This window comes from Eurytemora carolleeae, unplaced genomic scaffold (assembly GCF_000591075.1).
Source record: "Eurytemora carolleeae unplaced genomic scaffold, Eaff_2.0 scaffold433, whole genome shotgun sequence".
Lineage (NCBI taxonomy): Eukaryota > Metazoa > Arthropoda > Copepoda > Calanoida > Temoridae > Eurytemora > Eurytemora carolleeae.
Window position 1 is genome coordinate 53,268 of NW_019396375.1, and position 22,829 is coordinate 76,096.

General features: G+C 33.8%; 2 protein-coding genes across 8 annotated transcripts in view; one reads left to right on the forward strand and one right to left on the reverse strand.

Moving 5' to 3' along the window:
- Positions 1-12,535, reverse strand: part of LOC111701999 (uncharacterized) — a 37,782-nt gene extending 25,247 nt beyond the window's left edge. For all 3 annotated transcript variants that reach the window (XR_002765326.1, XM_023473517.1, XM_023473516.1), the window contains exons 1-10: positions 12,375-12,535; positions 11,236-11,369; positions 10,738-10,854; positions 9,426-9,572; positions 9,083-9,283; positions 6,304-8,374; positions 5,561-5,614; positions 4,828-5,193; positions 4,682-4,732; positions 4,472-4,608 (exon numbers count right to left, since the gene is read on the reverse strand). Coding sequence is in view for 2 of the 3 variants with exons in the window: in XM_023473517.1 (XP_023329285.1) it covers positions 4,472-4,608; positions 4,682-4,732; positions 4,828-5,193; positions 5,561-5,614; positions 6,304-8,374; positions 9,083-9,283; positions 9,426-9,572; positions 10,738-10,854; positions 11,236-11,369; positions 12,375-12,474 (3,378 nt within the window). In the remaining variant the exon portion in view is untranslated. The remainder of the gene's footprint in view (positions 1-4,471; positions 4,609-4,681; positions 4,733-4,827; positions 5,194-5,560; positions 5,615-6,303; positions 8,375-9,082; positions 9,284-9,425; positions 9,573-10,737; positions 10,855-11,235; positions 11,370-12,374) is intronic.
- A 1,920-nt stretch (positions 12,536-14,455) lies between these two features.
- LOC111701997 (G patch domain-containing protein 3) overlaps positions 14,456-22,829 on the forward strand; it is a 10,480-nt gene continuing 2,106 nt past the window's right edge. For all 5 annotated transcript variants that reach the window (XR_002765325.1, XM_023473513.1, XM_023473511.1 and 2 more), the window contains exons 1-9: positions 14,456-14,496; positions 15,693-15,770; positions 16,105-16,524; positions 17,767-17,888; positions 18,527-18,642; positions 19,658-19,810; positions 20,504-20,641; positions 21,419-21,517; positions 22,438-22,614. Coding sequence is in view for 4 of the 5 variants with exons in the window: in XM_023473513.1 (XP_023329281.1) it covers positions 15,706-15,770; positions 16,105-16,524; positions 17,767-17,888; positions 18,527-18,642; positions 19,658-19,810; positions 20,504-20,641; positions 21,419-21,517; positions 22,438-22,614 (1,290 nt within the window). In the remaining variant the exon portion in view is untranslated. The remainder of the gene's footprint in view (positions 14,497-15,692; positions 15,771-16,104; positions 16,525-17,766; positions 17,889-18,526; positions 18,643-19,657; positions 19,811-20,503; positions 20,642-21,418; positions 21,518-22,437; positions 22,615-22,829) is intronic.

A 22,829-nucleotide genomic window follows, 5' to 3' on the forward strand; every position in this document is an offset into this window, starting at 1 on the left:
TCACATGATATTAAGTCTAATCTCTCTTTAAGTTATAATTATCAAAAAGCTGTTAAATGCAACTTAACAAGCCAAAATATATGGTTCACTAGAGAAAAATTTCAAAAAATAACAGAAAAGCTTTACAAATTCAATTTTATCGTGAAAATGATTTGAAATATAAAGTACGAACAAAAGCGTCATTGCATGTACAAATATTTTATTTTATTTAGAACCTTGAATTCAATTATTAACAGATCTCCAATCAATTTAGGTAACATTGATTGAGCTTAAATTAATGAATTCTTTGATTTTTTTGTCGATTTATTTGTTGTTGATGTAACTAGTTAGTGAGATAGTGCTAGTGGATGATGCATCTGGACATAAACATCTTGGAGCTCAACTTGAAGAATACACAAGAAGATTACCAGTCAAAGTTTCAATACACAGGTTAATATTTTACTTGGAATTACACAGATCAGATCAAATCAGACTTTTAGACTTCGCATTCTAAGTGACTTTACTAAATAAAGTCTGGTCTATTGATTGGGAATGACTCAACCAATTTACTTAGACATTTAAATGATAATTTTCATAACATCGGACAAACGACATTCATCATGATTCTACTGTTTGTTTGCCTTCATTGCTTCCTTAATAATCATCAATTATTTTCTACCCCACAATCAAAATCATTTCTTTAAAAATGGTTTCCAGAATGAGAATGATTTTTTAAAAATCCATTAAAAAACAATGAAAAAGTCACCTTTAAGCTGGTATGGTAATGAAGTAAAATTAAAGTATTTGGTTTAGGAGTTCGGCTAGGATAGGGTTGATCAAAGCAAGACTTTTGGGAGCTAAGCACGCATCAGGTACTGATTAAGTTCATTAAAAAAAAAAAAAAATGATTGACAGAAATTTCACAATTTTTGCCCAATTTACGGAGAAAAACACCATTTTTGTCTCGCAAACATTTAGCAAACTAAAAAAACATTTTTTAATAATCGTTCACAAAAAATGTATGTACTATATACCACTGAGAAAATCTTGTCTTAAATTGCCTAAGGTCCTGTCCTAACTTTCCTTGACTCCCATGTGGAGTGCACTGAAGGATGGCTGGAACCATTACTAGCCGAGATTAATAAGAACAGGAAATCAGTTGTCTGTCCCATCATTGATGTTTTATCTGATCAAACTTTTGAATATATTCCAGGTAAGCAGTAACAGATAGTCAAGGTCATGATTTGAGTATATATCATGAATTGAAGACTTGTTTCTAGAACCCCCTAATATCACTAATATAGATCATGAATCCATGATTTGCATTAAGAATAAATGATTTGTGATTGTCAAAAGAATTCATGATTTTAATAAAAATCAATCATTTTAAATAGGAATTCATGACTGAAGTCAAAAATACTTCATAATTTTTATCAAGAATCCATGATTTTAATTGAAGATATTTTCAGCATCTGATATGACTTGGGGAGGGTTCAATTGGAAACTAAACTTCCGTTGGTATAGGGTTCCTCAAAGAGAACTAGACAGAAGGAATGGAGACAGGTATATCTAATATATCAATATGCAGTTTTGGTCCCTTAGAACTCCATTATAAGCGACCCATAACTCGATGAGATAAGAGTTTTAGGTTGATTTTGATTGACAGGACTAAAAAACAGAATACAAAGGAAAATTTGGAGGAATCAAAATGCTTTAAGAGCTGAATCCTGATGGCTTGATCTTGATATAAATGCTTTTCATTTCAGTTATTCTTCCAGGGTATGATTAGCATGCAAGACATTGAAAAAAGATTGAATGAATCTGCAGATTAACTAAAGATTGAGATCAATGCTTTATTTCAATATCTACAATTCAAGAGTTTCCAGCTCAGGCCTCAAAAAAGAAATTTTATCTCATTATTTTTTGTTTGGAGGTCTGTTCCAGTGAGGACCCCGACTATGGCAGGAGGGTTGTTCAGTATAGATAAGGAGTATTTTTATGAGCTTGGTTCCTATGATGAAGGAATGGAGATCTGGGGAGGAGAAAACCTGGAGATGTCTTTCAGGTAACAGTAGTCAAATCTAAGTGTTAATCTCAAACTAAAAATGCATCACAATCGATCCTTATTTTTTTTGAGTGTTAGGAAATTATCAGGGGAGCGTCAAATAGGACTTGCTTCCTCTCCCTCTACCATCCGAGCTTAAGAAATCATTTACCCCAAAGTGGAAAGGAAATTAAGTTCTGGATCCTGATTCCTAATCTAAAAATGCTTTGTAGGGTCTGGATGTGTGGAGGAGAGCTGTTAATTGCAACATGCAGCCATGTAGGACATGTATTCAGAAAATCAACACCTTACACATTTCCAGGAGGCACAACCAACATTGTAAACAGAAACAATGCTCGTCTTGCAGAAGTTTGGATGGATGAATGGAAGGTATTGTTCTAATGAACTTCTTACTTTCCATTATTTAATAGGTTATTTTCCAGCAAAATTAATTAGCATTCCTGTGCATCTAAATTTCTACGTTTAGGATTTCTACTTCAGTCTAAATCCAGCTGCCAGAAAGATAGAAAGAGGAGATTTGGCAGAAAGGTGAGTGTTGTTAAAATCTTTTTAAAAAATGGTGTGAATGATCATTTCACACTGAAATCTTTAAAACCTTTAGATAAAAGCTGAATTGACTTGACTTAAGTACCTTTTATCATTACCCCCCCCCCCACACACTTGAACCTTATCCTTTCACTAGTAGTAATCATAATCTTGAAATCCCATATAATATATTTAGGAGACACTTGAGAGAGAATCTCCGGTGCAAAAGTTTCAGGTAAAATAAAATAAGTTTGTACAATTTAAGATTATAGGATTTAATCTGTATAGGTGGTATTTAGAGAATATATATCCTGAATCTCAGATGCCATTAAACTACCATCATCTTGGAGAAATCAGGCATAAAGAGTCAGGTAAATCAAAACAGTTTTCTCTTCTGATTTTTAACGTTCTCTTATACTTTTTAAAGAGAAAACAGGCTTCTTGTTGCCACCTAAAAAAGGTTAAAATGGTCCCTTCAAATCCATCTAGATAAATTTCATGTTTAGATCTATGTCTTGACACAATGGGGAAGAAAGGAGGAGGTATGATTGGAACTTCAGCTTGTCATGGCATGGGTGGGAACCAGGTGTTTGCGTTCACTAATGCAAACCAAATCATGTCTGATGATAACTGTCTTGATGTATCAGATAAAAAAGGTAATTTTACAATATCTAATCTTAAAGATAATCAGAACAGTTTCCCAGTTTTCATATTATTTATAAGCTGTTCTGATTAATGCTTTATAGAGTTAAATATCTCCAACTACTCCTTGTTGTCGAGAACTTTGAGCTCCTTCGTGAACCTTTTTACAGGATAATTTTAAAGATATATATTTTCAAGTGCCATGTTTAGGTCCAGTAAAACTAATAAGATGCCATGGTCTAGGAGGGAACCAAGCTTGGAGGTAATGAACCTTCAACATAATCTTAAAAAGAAAAAATGTAAACAAATGCTTATGATCCATTCAATATTCATCAGATTTGGATGTACAGTCTATACAATCCTTTAAATTATACAAGATTCTGAGTAAAAAATTATCTGAACTTTTTTGCTAATGTTTAAAATTTTCTCGATGTTTGGATAATTCTAGATATGATCGGTTGACAAATAGAATCATGCATAGTATCAGCAAAAGGTATTTATTTCATTTAATTCTTATTTTTTTCTCTCCAAAATTAAATTTTCTTTATTTAAATTCAGATGCTTGAGCCTAGAAGCAGGGATGAGTTTGCCCCAGATGGTAGAGTGTTCTGAATCCCCCCAGCAAATATGGATCATGGGATCACAATACTCATGGCAAACCAATCAATAAGCTGACAATGTCATGCCCCCCCCCCCCCCGGTCAAAATATATAAAACCTAACAATTTACTATTGTTTCAATACTGAATACATTTAACAAAGTTTTACGATTTTGAACCAAATTCAATTTACAAATTACTGGCCAGTTTTACCAATTTCAACAAAACTAAATGAATAAGAAGTTTAAAATTCTTATTTTGAAATTCCTATTATTCCTGTGATATTTGCTGTAAATATATCTAATACATTACATGAATAAAAAAAACGCAATTTTTGAATGTTTGATTTTAAGACCAAAATAAAATTCAATTCCTGCTTTGTAGGTATATCATAGAGTAAGTAAAACATATTTGTGATATATTTGAAATTATTTTAAATAAATCTCTTTGTTGGACTTTAGATGAGATATGAATTAAAATGTTGTTTTTCAATATAATATGAATGATAAATTGACAATAATAAAAAGATAAATTGACTAAAACTTAACAAAAAATGAATACTAATCAATTCAAAGAGGCTTGTATGTAAATAATAAACCAATGCATTAAAATACTAAGAAAAAAATTGACGACTTTACTAGTAATAAAGATAAATTACTCACATAGTCCAGAAGGAATGCTGTATAAGGGGCATCAGCATGCATGTCAGGCAGGCTGTCCATAGGACCTCCTTCGGCAAATTGACCACCAGGAATGACCTCCTCTCCCATTAGACCTCCACGGGGCTGGGCGACATCGTCTAGTTAATTAGTTAATTAAAACTTGTTTCTTAGTTTTACACATAAAAAAAATATAGCCAGCTTTGTTTTCACCTGAAGGATGGGAGCTTGGTAAATCTATTGCCGAATCCGCTCCGGTCAAATCTTAACAATTATAATTTTGCGGACTTAGTAAGTAAACTGGAAAATTTTCTGTTTATTCATTGTGAATTGATGGTTGATATCATAAGAATTGTTACCTGTATTTGATTGGTTAGCATAGGGATCACTTGCATAGTTCTCTCCGGATTCATGCGAGTCCCCAATGTCTCCAGCATTCCCATACTGATCTCCGGTATTCCCATACTGATCTCCGGTATTCCCATTCTGATCTACAGCATTCCCATACTGATCTACACCATAATTATTCTCAGTGTTTTCGGCTTGGTAATGATCGTTCACATTGTTAAAAGCAGCTTTATCAGGATAGTTGTATTGTTCAACGGAATCTGGGACTGAACCGGTTTGAACTTGATTGTCAGGTGGATAAGAACCAGTTTCGGGATTTAAACCTTCTTGAAAGTTATCAGTTTGGACAGAACCATCTTCTTGAACCATAGGGGTATCTGAAACATTAGAAACGTTAATTATTAGAAAGATCCATTTTAGCAAAAAAGAAGACTAAGCCTTAAATATTGTATTAGCTTTGAATTTTTGAAGTTATAAGATTAGAATCAGTTATTATAGAAATTTTTATTATTACAAACCAGCCAAACACCCCTGAACTACAAGGCCATGTCTGATCCCACACAAAATGAAATTCCTAACTGCTAAACCGTTTTGACATGAATAGAAACACAATGACAAGACAAATAAAATTTAAATAATTATGCAGAGCAATGTAGAAAAAGGAAACAAAAAACTTAGAACTGATAAAATAAAAAAACTATTTACTAGATTTGTGCAACGGAAAAAACGATGAATAAAACCCACCTAGGATTTCAGGAGCGTTAACAATTCCATCCTTGAGGCCTTCCACTCCTTCATCTTAATCAAGAAAAATTATTTCGGCTTCAGAAAAAAAAAGCAAGGAATGAAAGCTTTTAAAAGAACTTAAATATTCAATGAATGATAAAAAGGTTCAGAGCTTTTAAAGGTAACACAGTATAAATAATCAAATTATGAGTTGATTGGCATTTTTTCTTTCTGAGAAATTTTAATAAAGCAGATAGTAGTCAAATTTTTAACAATTAATTAATGCTAAATTGTGAATTAAGTTTGTACTCGCAAAACTTTTTTTTCGTTGTAAACTCTCCCTCAAAGGGTAGATATATAGTACAATAAGATCCAAACTTTTAAAGATATCTCTTAAAATTTAAATAAATAGACATGTATACAAACACAAATAATTATAAATATTATACATATGAAATATCTGCTCATTTCTATCTATTAAATAGTACAATAGTTAAGTATATAATACAAAGAAATTACATGCAAAATGTTAGTAAAAGTGCATAAAAAACTTCACAGCAAACTGGTGAAATTTACAAGTTTTTTCCTCAGCTCCCCCCTTCGGTGAGAACCTAACCAGCCCTGATAATAACACGTGCAGAGGCAAAAATTACACAACAAATTCTTATTTACATAAGGAAACAGTTAAAGCCACACAAGTGATTAAGACAGAAATTAATGAAGAAATAAACACACCATCCCCCCGTCATTCCTAAATCTACCTTTTACATCCCCGGGTTCAAAGAATTTAATTTCTCCTGAATAGTTGGGGATAAATCCTGAAGATGTGTCTCCTCCTTCTGGAAGAGTTTCTTCTACTGGCTTAACATTTTGTTCAATAGCAGCAGCTGGCTCCTCTTTGGCAGGTTCTTCTGAAGATCCAAACCAACCGCTGAAAAATCCTTCGCTCTTTTTCTCCTCGACTTGGACTTGCGCACTTTCTTGTGAAGTTTCTGAAATGAAATCTTCTTGCTGAATATTTGGATTGTTTTCTTGCGCATTTTCTGAATGGATATCTTGAGGATTTTCTGTATGCGTTTCTTGGGGATTTACTGTATTAAATTCTTGTTTTTCGTCAGATTCCTCATTGCTAGATTCCTTATAAATTTCCTCCCCTTTCTCATGATCATCCTCGTAGTAATAGTATGCTTCAGTGGTATCATAATTTTCCTCAGTCGAGTAATAATATGCTTTAGAAGAGTCATCATCCTGACGAGCTTCATCTAGCTCTTGATCTTGTACATCTCCAGTCTCACCATCTTCAGACTCTTCCTCATCATCTTTATGATCCTCATGAGCTCTACCTGATTCTTTATTTTCATTTTGCGCTTCCTTTCCTTCTTCACTGTTAGTATCCGGAGCAAGAGATGGTGATACAACATCAGAATCAGTTGTCTTTTCAGCAGTTGTTGCGTCATCAGTATTCAGCATAATCTTTTTATCTTTCGACTGTTTATATTTAGACTGCAAGTATTGCTGTGCCTCATCAAGAGTAAATGCTTCTCGAAAATTATATGGCTCTTTAAGAGTAGGCACCTCTTCAGAAGGACTAGGTGCTTCTTCAGAAGGATTAGGTGCCTCTTTCAAAGGAAAAGATGCCTCTTCGGAAATAGTTGCCTCTTTGGAAATAGGTGCCTCTTCGGAACTAGGTGCCTCTTCGGAACTAGGTGCCTCTTCGGAACTAGGTGCCTCTTCGGAACTAGGTGCCTCTTCAGAACTAGGTGCCTCTTCAGAACTAGGTGCCTCTCCAGAAGGAGTAGAAGAAAAGGTGGTTTCGGGTTCTTCGATAGGAGTATGAGTGGGATCTTGAATAGATTTAGGGGTGGATTTAGGTTCTTCAATGGGAGCCTGAGTGGGTTCTGCAGTAGATGCCAAAGCTGGTGATGGTTGATCAGGAGAATCTGGAGTACCTTGGTGATTTCCAGTATTAGGTTTCTGTGTAGAAGCAGGAGCAGGAATTGGAGTATAAACATTAGTAGGAGTTTGGTTTTGATCTTGGGCATGAGTTGGGTTTTGAACAGGAGCAGGAGTTGGGGTTTGAACAGGAACAAGGTTTGGTTTTTGAATGGGAGCAGGAGTTGATGGCGGTATTTCAACAGGACCAGTAACTGGGTTTTGAACAGGAGAAGGGGTTGAGTTTTGAACAGGAGCAGGAGTTGGGCTTTGAACAGGAGCAGATGTTGGGTTTTGAACAGGAGCAGGAGATGGGTTTAGAACTGGAAGAGGAGTTGGGATTTGAACTGAAGCAGTAGTTGGGTTTTGAACTGGAGCTGGGTTTTGAATTGGAGCTGGAGTTGGGTTTTGAACTGGAGCTGGATTTGGGTTTTGAACTGGAGCTGGAGTTGGGTTTTGAATTGGAGCTGGAGTTGGGTTTTGAACTGGAGCAGGAGTTGGGTTTTGAACTGGAGCTGGAGTTGGGTTTTGAATTGGAGCAGGAGTTGGGGTTTGAACTGGACCTGGGGTTGGGTTTTGTACAGAAGCAGGAGGTTCTTTTGCTTGTTCTGGAACAGGATCATCAAGAATATTTTCCAGATCACTTAGAGACTCATTAAACTCATCATCATCATCATAGTTTTCATAATCAGCCGTAACATCTTCCTCCTCTACCTCTTCTTGAGCTTCAGGGTTAGTTGCTGATGTGGAGGGCGTGGCAATTGTTCTAGGCGTATCCCTGATCACCTCACCAGAAACGCCACCAGTGGTGTCAATGGGTTGGCTGTGGCCCTGTGGCTGGGTGGGGGATGGGGGTCCAGGAGGGAGTGGAGCTGAACTATCCGACTTCTCACCAACTTCCTAAAAATCAACATGTTTAAATCATCCAGTAAGATTGTTTTCTGCTCAATTTTCATGATTAAAATATTTTAGTTTTTAAAAGAGGTTTAATTTGAACAATATCAAAAAGTAGTTCCGGAAAGAAGGTTATCTAATAAAAATTTTATCAAAACCTGTTGGTATGAGTAATTTTAGATGCTTCTCAAGCTGCTTAGTAAGGTAAATTTGATTTTAATTTCTATTCTCAAATCTTTTATTGAGGGCCACCAAACAAATATTTTACCAGTTATTTTTTTTATGGATTATTTTCACGTTTATATTTAAGGTGAATTTTATTTTCATATGAAATAATGTAAAAAAGATAAGTCTTTTAGTCATTTTTTAATGTTCAGTGATTTATTTTCGTTACATATTCATAAGAATTGTACAAATGTTAAGATTTTTACTTAGACTTCTTATTTTAGATTTTTGAATATTTCGATAACAAAAACATCTGTTAAAATCAATATCAAGAGTAAACATTTTGTTTATGTAAATTTTGAACTCACGATTTTTCCCATCTGAATCTGTGTTCGGGGAGGGTTATGATTCTTAAGACACATTATGTTCCTCCTCAGTCTTTTAAGGATTTATTCTTAAGTCTATTAAGTATTTTACCATATAAATAAACTTTTAAAATTGGTTTTCAATGCACACAAAAAAAGGATAATGCAATCAAATATTATTAACCTGGAATTCTGGAGAAAGAACTGAGCTCTCAATCTCTGGAGTTTTATCTGCCGCCACATTGCTATCTGCGGCGGAAGTTACTCCGCCGGCGGTTGTTGCGGTCTGTGTGGGTTGGATATTTTCTGGTGTGTTGTTCGCCGGCGGAGAATTGTTTATTTTTTTCACATCGTTCTCAAGAAACAACGTGGTTCCGTCAACAACCTTAAATAAATAGCTTCTAATAAAAAGTGAAGAAAAAAGACAAATATGTTCTCATATTTTAAGATAACCACCCTTTTGGGAATGTGATTTTAAAAGATCTGGGGGAAGAATGAAAAGTTAGACATAAAAAAAAGTCCATTACCTCGAAATTTTCCCGAGCTTGTGTTGGCGATAGGGTGGGGTTTATCTTTGATGGTGGATCTGTACTGGAAACCAGAGGTTGAGATAATTCCAGAGGCTGGGATGACGGACTATCAGACGGAACCCTGTTATCCAAGGAGGGCTCAATCTAAACAGAACAAAAATCTCAAACTTTAGTCGGAACTTTTGCGCAGTGAATCTCGAGATTAACTATCGATCTCTTATGTCCATTTGACAGCCCAAATTTTTGTTTTGAATAATCTTCTGGTTTGTTTATTTTCTTGTGGTTTTTAACAATTTTTTTTATTTTTCATCGATTTTGATGGTTATTTTATCGTTTTAACTGACAAGGGTCAACCCAGACCGAAATATATTTTCAATAAATTTGAAACTAACATCTACTTCTTTACTCTACAGACGTTTGGTCCATCACCATCACCGAATTTTAAATCGATCTCTATCTTGTGCAAATCTACGGATTAGCTGAATTCCTTTTCGGTATCACTCGGTAAACATACCCTCCACGGATAACTTTAATCGATCCTCAAAATTAAAAGTGCGCACAATGGATATCGAAATCATGAGTTAAAAATTATCGATACTCTACACAAAAGTTCCGGGTAAATATATTTGACAAATGAAGAATTGTTTTAAAATAAAATTTGTTCGTTATAATGTTAAAGTGCACTTTTTATTTTTGAGCTTTTTTGACCAACAAAATATACCAATTAAAGAAAAAATAGACAGAAAACATCACTTTTATGCTCATCATAATTACTTTATATTTTTATGCAGTGTTTCGGATCCGGATCCGGTCGGATCCGTATCATTTGGTCGGATCCGGATCCGTATCAGGAAACGTTGATATGGATCCGGGTAGCGCCAAAAATTAACCAAAACCATGGAATAAATAAATCAAAATGGTTCGTAAATGTATTATTTACATTTTACATGACGAAAATTTTTCAAAATTATCTTTAATAATTTAATGTTTACATTTATATAATAGTAAATTAATGACGACATTTTATAAATTATAACCTTGCATAACATTTAATAGGGAAAATCCGATTCACAGAATCAAAAGTTACCTCGGATCCGTATCAGGATCCGGATCCATCATCACGGATGCGGATCCGAATCAAAATGATATGGATCCGAAACACTGTTTTTATGTTTAAGTTTCTTCAAGAAACCTCTTGGAAAATATTATTAGAGAAAACTTAATTTTATTATGAAACAAACAAACTTTATTCACGTGCTGTTTATTCAGATATCAATTAACTTGTTTTTATTTTTGAAGTTCTACTGACCTGAGGAGGTTGAGGCTTAAAGTTTGGCTCGAGGTCGACCTCTACTGATGGATTGGAAATAAATACTTTAGTCTCTTGAATGTGTCTCTTGTTCACATAGCCTCGTCTTCCATCGATCTAGAAATACACATTTTTGACAAGAAAATCTGCGAAAAATAACAATAGACAAAATTGGTTAAAATGTCAGGTACTGCTTGAAGGCTTGGAACAAATTAGGACATGTCAGGATTTTTGGCTATTTTTAATTTATCCCGATATTCGCTCATTCACTCGTTAAAATATCAAAATTACAGTTGATATTCTAGGGGTAAATATTTTTATGAATCAACTCCTAGGGAGGTGGGAAGAAATGAATTTTTAAAAAATCTCGAGGAAAAACAAAAAATTTGAAAATAATTTTAACCAGAGGGGGGGGGGGATATTTGTCAATAACATTTACACCCCTTATGTTATTCAACAATAAAATCCTATACTTATTTTTCAAGAAAACTAACTCACCATGACCCCCCAGAGATCTGGATTAGATCCTGCTCCACGAGAGAATATTCGAACCTCCTTGTGTGGTGGGAAACTGAGCATCCCATCGTGAACCGCCTGGTATTTGATCGTTGTTCTTCCGAGCCCCAACTCCGCTAAAATATATCCCCAATCCTACTTCAGCACTTAATACACTTGACAATTAACGAAACCAGAATGAAAATAATATTTTAATCCAAAAACGGGCATAAAAAAAAACACATTTTTTAACGACTTACAAAATAGTTACTATCTATACCTAGTTTAAAAACGTCCAATTATTCATTAATTCTTAACCCTTACTTAATATGGAGACTCTTTTCCGTTAGTATAATTTAGTGAATTTTCTTTAAATTTCCGTTGAAATCCTAACAAATAAAGTAAAATTCAATATTACAAAAAGTTTGATGATATGTCTAAATATGACCAAGGAAACTATTATTAACCCCCACCCACCCACCTCCACAGCAATGAAACATTCCAGAATAAACAACAAATCTAGGAGATAACTACAGAATTAATAGACTTGAAGTGCAACTTTGTTTTCAGTTTGTTGAATTCGACTTTGAGAAAATAAAGGAATACAAAAGTAAAAAGAAATATATGATGATGATTTTAATTAACACTTGTAATTTCATATTTTGTAACTATAGCAAGAAAATAAATTATTTTGAAATTGCACAGGTAATATTAGATTGACAGTTAAAAATACTAACTGCCAAGAAAGTGTTTATATATCTTTATATGTTAATCGAAAATATAATCAATTAACCGAAATGCTCAATATATATTAATATAGTTGTATTTAATGTATGCATATTGAAGAACAAATATATTTCAATAATAAAAATTGGACCTATAAAACTTTAAATACCCCCCCCCCCCTTTACAGATACGTCAAAAGTAGTCTTATAAAACATAACATTATATTAAATTCTATCGAACATCGAACTCAAAAATGTTAAGAATCGTTAAGGAAATTACCCATCAAACTAATAAAGAATAGTATTGTCCTGGAATCCTTGTATTACAATAACATTAATCCTGTATCTCTTGTTAAAAATATATTTTTAATATTTTTTATTGACTTTAAAAACACTCGAGCAAAAAAAGTAACATACCGCTGCATGAGGGTTCCGAGCATAATCTTTTATCTGATAGATTTGCACCTATTTTCCCTAGAATTCCGCTAAATAAACAATATATTACTATTTTTCGCATTTTTCTGTTCTTTCTTGTTCCACGTCAGGCCATGACTGCGCCTGCGCACAATCTAAGGATTAATGTACTCTCTAGACATTTCTCTAACCGGTTTTTTAAGGAAAATGTCGTCTTCGTTTGAATCCCTTTAAATGTGCTATATCAATTGAACTAAAATTCATTAATAGTAAAATTGATTTAATCTTTTAAATGTTGCCGTAAGCACATTGATGGAAAAATAAAGGGAAAAATTTAATGACAGCAAGAAAAGAAACTATTTGAAAATTTGATCGGATATGATGGTAGATCTGTTTAAATTCGGTTGGTTTCTATAGCACTCTTTTGTCTGCTTCTGAAATGACGCGGCAATGAAACTCTGCGCTATCAAATGTTAACATTTTCGAATTTGAGTTCCCTTTTTTTTAAAGGGAGATAACATACATTTCAAGGGCGCAGGAACAACTCTTTCACCAGCGACTTATACTTTTCCCGGATCTCAGGCGAAACTGTTGCCAGCTTAGCTCAAGACAGCGGAATTGAGAAGTATACCCCCTTTCCTGTTGTACGGTGAATCTGTACTGAAGCTTGAAGAACATTCTCTGCTATCCTCTCTCTCCCAGGACGGATGTATTCCGGTTCTCGTCTATGATCAATCCGGAAATCTGAAGGAGCACCTCACTAGTCTCTTAAACAACGTAAGAATCCAGTTGATTTCAGAGAAGGGAGAATGTTGGATCGAGGTCAACTTTGACGCTACTTCTGAGCAGGTTTATAAAGAGGTTGGGAGAATATTTAACCATGTCTCAAGTAAGGCTCAGATCCGGATCGTTGACAGTGCTGGCCTTCCAGGACCACCTATACCATCTACCGAAGATCTAAAACCTATTCTGGAGAAGCTGCATGCCTACAGACAGCCAAGAATTCTGAGAATCAGACTCCTTGATAAAGAACTTGTGGATTATGAGGAGCTGTCTGACGCCACAGCTACGTTCTGTCGTCTAGATTTAAACAAGCCCAAGCAGTTACACCTCAAGATTAATCTGTTGTTTAACCCTCCTCTTCACTGTCTCTTGGAAAAGATTGATCTCGTTGAAATCCCCGCTTTGGACGAAGTGAACTGGGAATTTTTTTTGCTCAATGCAGGAAAAGTTTCATCTCTTCTAGATCCATCACATTAAGATGAGGTTTTAGGGTTGGTCGAGGTTCCGATCTCTGGTAGGGCTGTGTCCTTCTAAAGATAGGGTAGGTAATCCAGGGATAGTTGCGGTGTCCAACAATCTCTGCTCCAACGACATTGAGAAATTTACAGAGGAGATTATCGACGGGGAAATTCTGAACATCAGCAAGTTTCACTTTTCAATAAGGAAAAGCTCTAGTTTCCATGTCTCAACATTCTTGCAGGAATGTTGCCTGGGGGAGGGGCCGAGGCCCATTCTCTTCAAAACTTGTATCGGAGTACAGTTAGGAGACCTGTATCTCTCTTACGTTCTAACAGCCTTGTTTGTGCAGATCTAGATATAAACTTGTAACGCTTATACTAGTTCATCAGAATCTCAGTTCTAACGGACTGGTTTGTGCAGATCTATATATATATATATTCCTGAGTTTTATTTGTATTCGCTATTGCTCTGATCTTTATCTAGTTTATTTACTCTTAGTTACAAACTAGTTGATAAATGTGATAGTGTGTCGAGATGTATGAACTTGAAATATTTTGTCATAAATTAAGGTTTAAACTGTGATGATAGCTCGTTAGATATATAATCTTGCCATATATTATATGTAACTGAATTGTTTGTGCAGATCTCTATATTTATATATATATTCCTGAGCTTTAAGTAGTACATTTGTATTCTGTATTGCTCTGATCTTTATCTAGTTATTTACTGGTTATTACAAACTAGTTGATAGAGTTGATAATGTGTTGAGATGTATGAACTCAAAATATTTTGTCAGAAAATTAAGGTTTAAACTGTGATGATAACTTGTCAGATATATAATCTTGCCATATATGTAACTGAACTTGACTCACTTCTAAAAGAGATAAGATAGGTTTTGGATAATTGGTATCGATCAGTTTATTTGCAATGTGCCAATGAAACGGTTTACCGTTATTTCATGGCTAGTTAGATTTTAGGACCAGATATTTCAATCTGAATTTGCTAGTCAGAAGACATTTTCTCTCTGAAGTAAAACACTGTTATTTTCTACAGCTCGAACAGGTGTACAGGCTGAAGAAGAGTAAACAAATCTCTGGCAAAGGACTTGTGAAGATACTTAAGCTTTGTGCAAGAATCTAAACTTTTGTGGCTGTGACCAACTCTCCAACAAAGAACTCATACAGATACTTCAGAGTCATGGAAGTACACTCAGATCTCTGATCATTGTGTGGACAAATATAATTGGAGAGAATATGGCTGAAATAATTGGAACCCTGTCCTTTTTAGAGGACCTGATCTTGAAATACTATGGACAACTCTCTGATAATGGATTTGTGCAGATACTTCAGCTGTGTGGGATGTATCCGGTACAAATATAACTGAAGAGAATTTTGCTGAAATCAATGGAGTCCTGTCTTGTCTAGAGAACCTGAACTTGAAATACTGTGACCAACTCTCTGACAATGGATTTGGGCAGATACTTCAGCTGTGTGGGATGTAACCGGTACAAATATAACTGGAGAGAATTTTGCTGAAATCAATGGAGTCCTGTCTTGTCTAGAGAACCTGAACTTGAAATACTGTGACCAACTCTCTGACTATGGATTTGGGCAGGTACTTCAACTTTGTAGGAGCACTCTTAGATACCTGGATGTATCCTACACAAATATAACGGGAGAGAATTTGAGTGAATTTAATATAACTCTGACTTGGTTAGAAAACCTGAACTTGTCTTGTTGTAAACAACTTTCTAACAAGGGACTGCTGCAAATACTTCAGCTTTGTGGAAGCGCTCTTAGATCCCTGGATGTTACCTGATCAAATATAACTGGAGAGAATTTTGCTGAATTTAAGGAAACTCTCCCATGTCTAAAAAACCTGGACTTGTATTGTTTGAAACAACTCTCTAACAATGGATTTTCGAAGATACTGCAGCTTTGTGTTTTCAAATATTGGCTGGAAGTATAGTTGTACACTTGCTTATTGACAAGACAAGTATTATTATTATTATTAGATAAAACTGTTAAATTACCTAAATCTATATCCCACATATGTATATATTATTATTTTTTATTCCAGAAATGAATGTAAAATGTCGGACAGGGTGTACGTATTAGTATCAAATATTCCACCTGTTTTCCACACACTAGATCTCAGGGATATTTGTCTTCTTTCTCAACAAATTTGTTCCAGAATTAGCTAATCGTTTTATTTGGGGGGAGGGGGGGGGATGCATAATCCTGGCATAATTCAAATTTTCATCGAATAAATGTAGTTCAATTGTATATGTGCAATTTCATTAGGCTAGTCGTTCAAAATTAAAGTATATCAAGTATTTTTAGCCATTTTTATTTTAATGAATTTAGAATTTGACTTGATTTCATGCTGATGTAGGCAGGATGACTTAGCTTTAGTGACTTTCACACGTCCCTACACATTATTTTATCTACAGCTCAACCTATTTGAATTAATAAGACAAATATATTTTCAGACGATTTTTCTCCGATTTTGTTGAAAATGACAAGTTCATTTGCTTCCATTACCGTCATCGACCTCACAAGCAAGAACCAGTCAGAAACGAAAGTGATAACAATACATCCACAATTATCATACCAGCTGCGAAGGACAAGAAAATCTCCGAACAAAGTGAGGACAAATCTGCCAAACCGATCGAAAAATCCGCTAGGACTGGTGTAGCCAAAACCTTTGGTGAACAAGTGACTGGCCGTGTTCACCAATCACGTGATCAGGAGCCACCTGACCGGCCCAGTTGCTGTTGTGTAGTTCAGCTCGATGCTCAACATGTAAATTCATTCCTTACTAGTTTCCACAGAAAACACTGGTTAGATTCAACTGATACAGAGCTAGATACAAGATGTTTCATCGCTAAAATTGCAAACGACAAACACAGGTTGGTTTCATTTGGTAGCAAAAACTTTCATTTTACGAATTCTGACTTATAACTAATTCATATTTGGTATATATTTGGTTTTTATTTCTTCTATAATGTTAGCATGATTGTATTTTTATTCAGAATAATTTTACGTTAATTGGAAAATCTTGGTTTTCCGTCTAAAAATTGATTATTTATATCAACGGTATATCTGCATTAAGGATTGCTGATTTATTCAGTAAAGATAGGAAGCAAAGTGAAAGAATTAATTACTATTCCAAGGGACATTAGTTCCAAAACTAACACTTAGACTGGGTTTTTAGTATCCTAGCCTATAAAAACTATTTGATTTGTTGATTTGAATTCCCGCAATTTTAACAACCCATTTTCCGCGTTACAAATAAACTCTTATTGAAAGAACAAAATAATATCAATATTTTGATTTATCAATGCTATGAGGATTTCAAATTATAAAAGAACTGTAATTTTTTATTTTCTATTTTGTTTTTTTTTTATCAAAAAATCTTGTTTTGTTATGACTTATGAGAATGCGTAATTGCTTGAAAGTTGACATTCATATGAATTCTAGTAATTGTCTGAAAACCAGGATATGTTCAAAAACGCGATATGAGCTGAAATGCGGTATTTGTTTCAAAAAAGGGATATGTTTAAAAATAAAACACAGAATCATCAAAAACTTATCCTTACACCTTATTATTAGTTTAAAGTTGACAATTTTTGTTTCAATATAGCCATTTTTTAGAAATGTAAGGTGTAGCTTTTGTTCAACTCGGCTTGGATTTAAAGATATATACGCTTGAAAAAATAACTTTGCAGATTTGGCCCATTTCTTACACTCAGTGTTAGAAATGGGTCAAGTGTTAGTTTTGGAACTAATGTCCCCTGTATTCAAATTATCGATACAAAAACGACAATATTCTCCTCATTGTTACTCAGATTAAGGATGAAAGGGTGACATTGTAAATATTTGAAAATTTGAATTATAATGAGGACCTTTCTATGCATAGTAGGCTTTGAGGCTTGTAAAACAAAACCAAAAAAAAAGTTTGCTAATTTTATAAAAAAAAATTAGTGAATTTTCAAATTCCACAAAAATCGAACTTTGTTGGAATCAAATTTTTGAAATTTTGATCATTCATAAACCTTCCCTGGTGTCTTGTGAGGTCCCACACAAAATTTGGGCCCGATCGGTTCAGCCGTTTTGGAGTTTTCAAACAAAAAACGGATTATTTGTTCCAGTGAACTGAGTATACTACCCGAGCAGCGACCCCCGAATATAATGCCCCGGGGTAATGTTGGAACATCAACTAAATTTTTCCTGGAAGCTATTCGAGACTGTAGACTCCCCGCTAAACTTATAGGAACCTTATCAAAACTAAATAGTAAACAAATTTTTTTTATTTTTTTTATTTTTAACATGATGGAGGGGGGTTTTGTTTTAGAAAAATCGAGAAAAATCAATATAAAAAAGATATCTTTTACCAATAGAAAATGTCTTTTTTTTTTTAAAGGAATATATTTTTCGGTAATATCATATACTTCACCATATAAGTAACTCACACATCCATACATCGCACCTGTGTGTTAACTGTAAAGTGTAAAACGTTTATATCCGACTCTCCTGTCACACTTTTCCTTATTTAATTTAGAAGGGCGAATATTAATCAAATTAACGTCTTTTAACCAGTTAAACATTGTTAATTAGGTTTCATAAATCTTCATACATACATAATTAAAAGTTTAACGTGTATTTCAAACTATTTAAGTTTCGAACATACAAATCTTTTGAGCTCAGCAACCCTACCCGCCAATAAATTCACNATAAATTTGATGACATTTTTTTACTTTTCCCCCCCCAAAAATCATTAATTTAACTCTCATTTTTTTTGTATTCTTTTTTAAAATAAAACTCGAGAGAATTTTCTATTTTTTCGATTTATTTTTTAAAAATTTAAATCCTGACTCAATGATTTTCGTAGTTTTGATATGTGAACATTAGGAAAACTTGGTCTGGAGTTCCCTAAAAGTAAACACCGGAAGTACGGTGAAGTGCCGTTTGAGTATGCTCCAACAAGAACCAAAGGATGGAAGTCCCTCGATAGAACTAAACTACAGGTCCGTATTTTTTGTTTTGTCTGTTTGTTTGTTTGTTTGTTTGTTCACTATAAACGTCGAAACATTTAAGAACCAATACATGATATGTAAAAAAATATATTTTTCAAAAGAGAAAACCATAATTTTTTAACTATCAAGTTGTGAGCGAGTATGTTCTGTACTGTACTGTTTTTCTATGTTCAGTACTGTACTGTACTATTTTTCTATTTGTGAGCGATTGTGTACTGTTACTGTACTGCACGGGTTTAATTCATTGAAATATTTTTTGTTCTGATCAGTATTACCTCTAACTTTACCTTTTCTAAATCCATAGAAAATGTTTTAGTAAACGTTTTTCGAAAAGAATTTATTAAACAATTGTTGACAAATTAATTGACTAATTAGCTGATTGATTTATTGAGTGTTGGTTGATTTATTGATTAATTGATTGTTGCTTGATTGGTTTATTATTTAATTGGTGATTGGTTGTTTGATTGATTAATTGATTGTTTCATCGATTAGTTGGTTGGTTGATTTTTTAAATTGTTTCATCGATTAGTTGGTTAGTTCATTCATTAATTGTTTTATCGATGAGTTGGTTGGTTGATTCATTAATTGTTTCATCGATTAGTTGGTTAGTTGATTCATTAATTTTTTCATCGATTAATTGGTTAGTTGATTCATTAATTGTTTCATCGATTAGGTGGTTAGTTGATTCATTAATTGTTTCATCGATTAATTGGTTAGCTGATTCATTAATTGTTTCATCGATTAGATGGTTGGTTGGTTCATTAATTGTTTCATCGATTAGTTGGTTTGTTGGTTCATTAATTGTTTCATCGATTAGTTGGTTGGTTGGTTCATTAATTGTTTTATCGATGAGTTGGTCGGTTGATTCATTAATTGTTTCATCGATTAGTTGGTTGGTTGGTTGGTTGGTTGGTTCATTAATTGTTTCATCGATTAGTTGGTTGGTTGGTTCATTCATTGATTGTTTTATTGATTTATTGACTTATTGATTCATTAATTGATCTAGGCCCTGAACACTGCTGGGCCAAGAATCGAGGTTGGAGTAGATGCTGGTAAGGAGGATTCAGGAGCAGAGGATGATGATGATACTTGTGAAGAGTGGGAGAGACATGAAGCTCTGCATGATGATGTTCACGCCAATAGAACTATTGGAAGACAGGTTAAATCATTTATCACAATTATTACAATTATCTGTGGATTTCTTAATGTAAACGAAAATATGTGAATTCAAATAATAATGATTAAAAAAAAAATAGTAAAAAGTTTATTAAGACAATATTAAGTGATGGTAACAATTAAAATTGACTTTAACAATGATCTAAAACTGATTATTATTAGGAAAACATACAATTAAAAACAATAAAAATAAGATTTTAGTAATTAGAATTAGATGACAATAATGATAATGGTTATAATAATGATATTAATGACAATACTGATAATTATGACAATAATAATAATGATGACAATAATGATAATAATAATGACAATTATATTACATGAAAAATTAGATTAATTATTACAATATTAATAATGATACTTTTAGGTAAACTCTAGCAGCTACCTAGCGGAGTGTGGAGACCTGATATTATGAATGATTACAATAATAATAATGATACTTTAGGTGAACTCCAGTAGTTACTTAGCTGAGTGTGGAGACCTGATACTATGAATAATTACAATAAAAATAATGATACTTTAGGTGAACTCTAGCAGTTACCTAGCGGAGGGTGGAGACCTGATATTATGAATGATTACAATAATAATAATGATACTTTAGTAAACTCTAGCAGCTATAATGCTGAGGGTGGAAACCTGATGAATGATTACAATAATAATGATGATACTTTAGGTGAACTCTAGCAGCTACCTAGCGGAGGGTGGAGACCTGGACCAGCAGCCTGGAACCAAGGAGAAACCATTCGAGGAGGAAATAGAGTTGGTTTGGGAGAAGGGAGGCTCAGGGCTTAACTTCTATACAGACGCACAGGTTAGCTTAGCTCGGACCTTTTGTATTGGTAATCCATTCAAGAAGCATTAATCCGTATCTTGTGCGGATTAAATTAATTCCTTTTGGATATTTCTATTAAAAAAATCTTTTATTTTCACACAGTGATTACCAGAAATCTATAAAAGTGATTGTCGTCTCTCATTTTTTAATGAAATTAACTTTAATTTAGCTGCGCAGTGTGCAGAGTTTAAATCAAGATGAGTCACTGGCAAGACTTTGCAACCTTGTACCTCCTTCAAATTTAATTTTTCACCCAAAAATTAAACAAACCAAACTTGACTGAAATATGAATGCAATTGATATATTACTATTAAGCTCATTTTTCCGCGGCATTTGATCTTAAATATGTAATACGACAAATAACCTCTTGCTATGTATTCATATATCTGGGATTCACTGTATCTATGTATAAAAATCATTTCATCCCCCTGTTTGAAACTCTTTTTTACACCCAAAAATTAAATAAAGCAAACTTGACTGGTGGCATATATGCTAAAAATCATTTTATTCTTTCATCGCAGAAGTTATGTATATTTTTTAGGGTTTTATTCGCTAAATTGTGGGAAATGAATTTTAGGGAAAATCAATTATTTTTAGGTTAAAAGTATAAATAAGAACAAAAAACTTGCATTTTGATGTCCAATTTTTTATTTGTCCCCCCCCCCCCCCAAATCATTTTAAACACTTTTCCCCAAAACACGCAAGATTCTGATCATAAATAAATGTTACTTTTTTTATAAAATGTTCCTGTTTTAGTACTGGAAGGCCCAGGAAGGAGATTTTGACGAGCAGACTACGGATGACTGGGATGTGGATATGTCGGTCTACTACGAGAAGAATACAGTTCATGATATGGTTAGTCACACACTCTTAACTGTAGACGTAATTTAAAGCGTTGTCTCTAGTCAAAAATGAATGAGATATTCGTGATTTTTCTTTACTTTTTTCAATTCTTGTTGCGAATTTTTTTCTGCAGAAGCAAAGAAGGAAGTTTTGAGAATTAAACACTTTTCAAACCAGAAAACCGATGATATCTTCCACAATTTTGATTAGATCATGGTATAAAGGGTATTGTTGTCAATCGGACACGCCCTTTTATAAATAAAGGGGCGCTACAAATTACAATAGAAGCTCCTTTAATACGAAGAATCTATCTATCTACATTGGAACTTGCTACACCTTAAATTCATTTTTTAACCTTATCGTATTTCAGATTTTAGTGTTATTTAAAAATTAGGGAGAGGGGGATAAGGGTTGTTTGCTTTCTACTATGACGTATTAGGATAGCTTCAGAACTAGGTTTTTTTAAGAAAACATTTTGTCAGGATCAGAATATTGTTAACAATATTTGTTTTTGTTTACAAAAATTACTAGTTTTACTATTCGATCAGAGTAAAATTTTTTAAATAGAAACAAATTATCTAACAAGTAGGAAGAATTAAGAAAAATGTACAGGTGTCCCACAAAATATGATAGTTAAGGGACGACTTGAAGGTCGTCCTAGATTCTAGATTCTTGAGATATGCGGAGTTTTGTTCAGATTTAGACAATTTCCTTGGTTTAATTAAGTGAATTGAAATCTTAACGAAATTCTTTATAACTACGGTAATTTTGAAAGATCAAAAAGGCAGCCCACATTCTGGTAGACAAATTAATGCCACAAATTCTTAAAAAATCAAAGATGATTTTTAAGCTTTCTCTCAACTGTCATGTTTTTTGGGACACTCTGTATCTTATTTTTCAATAATAATTCTCAAATGAAAAGTTTTTCCAAGGATGCTGTCGATCGGTATGATATGCGAAGATCTGAATTCCTCCGCGCCGGAAAGCACTCAGAATCTGTTTTCAAAAAACGAGAAAATCCGCAAACCTCAAAACCCGGTCCTTCACGCCCAACAACCTCGCGGGGTCAACACAGAAGAGGATTAAAAAGACAAATCGGAGATTTCGAGGTTAGTACAAGCTCATTAGGTTTTTTTGTAATGGCGCTTTTAGTTTTTTTTTTTACTAATGCTGGGAATGTGGAGATTACTCTTGATTGTTTGTTGTACTCTACATTTTACCCCCTTCCCCTTACTTACCTTTTATTTTTACTATTTGGTACTCAATAACTTTCAATCGGATAAGCTTCCCCCCACCGCCTTTCCTAAATGCTTTTTTCAGTTAG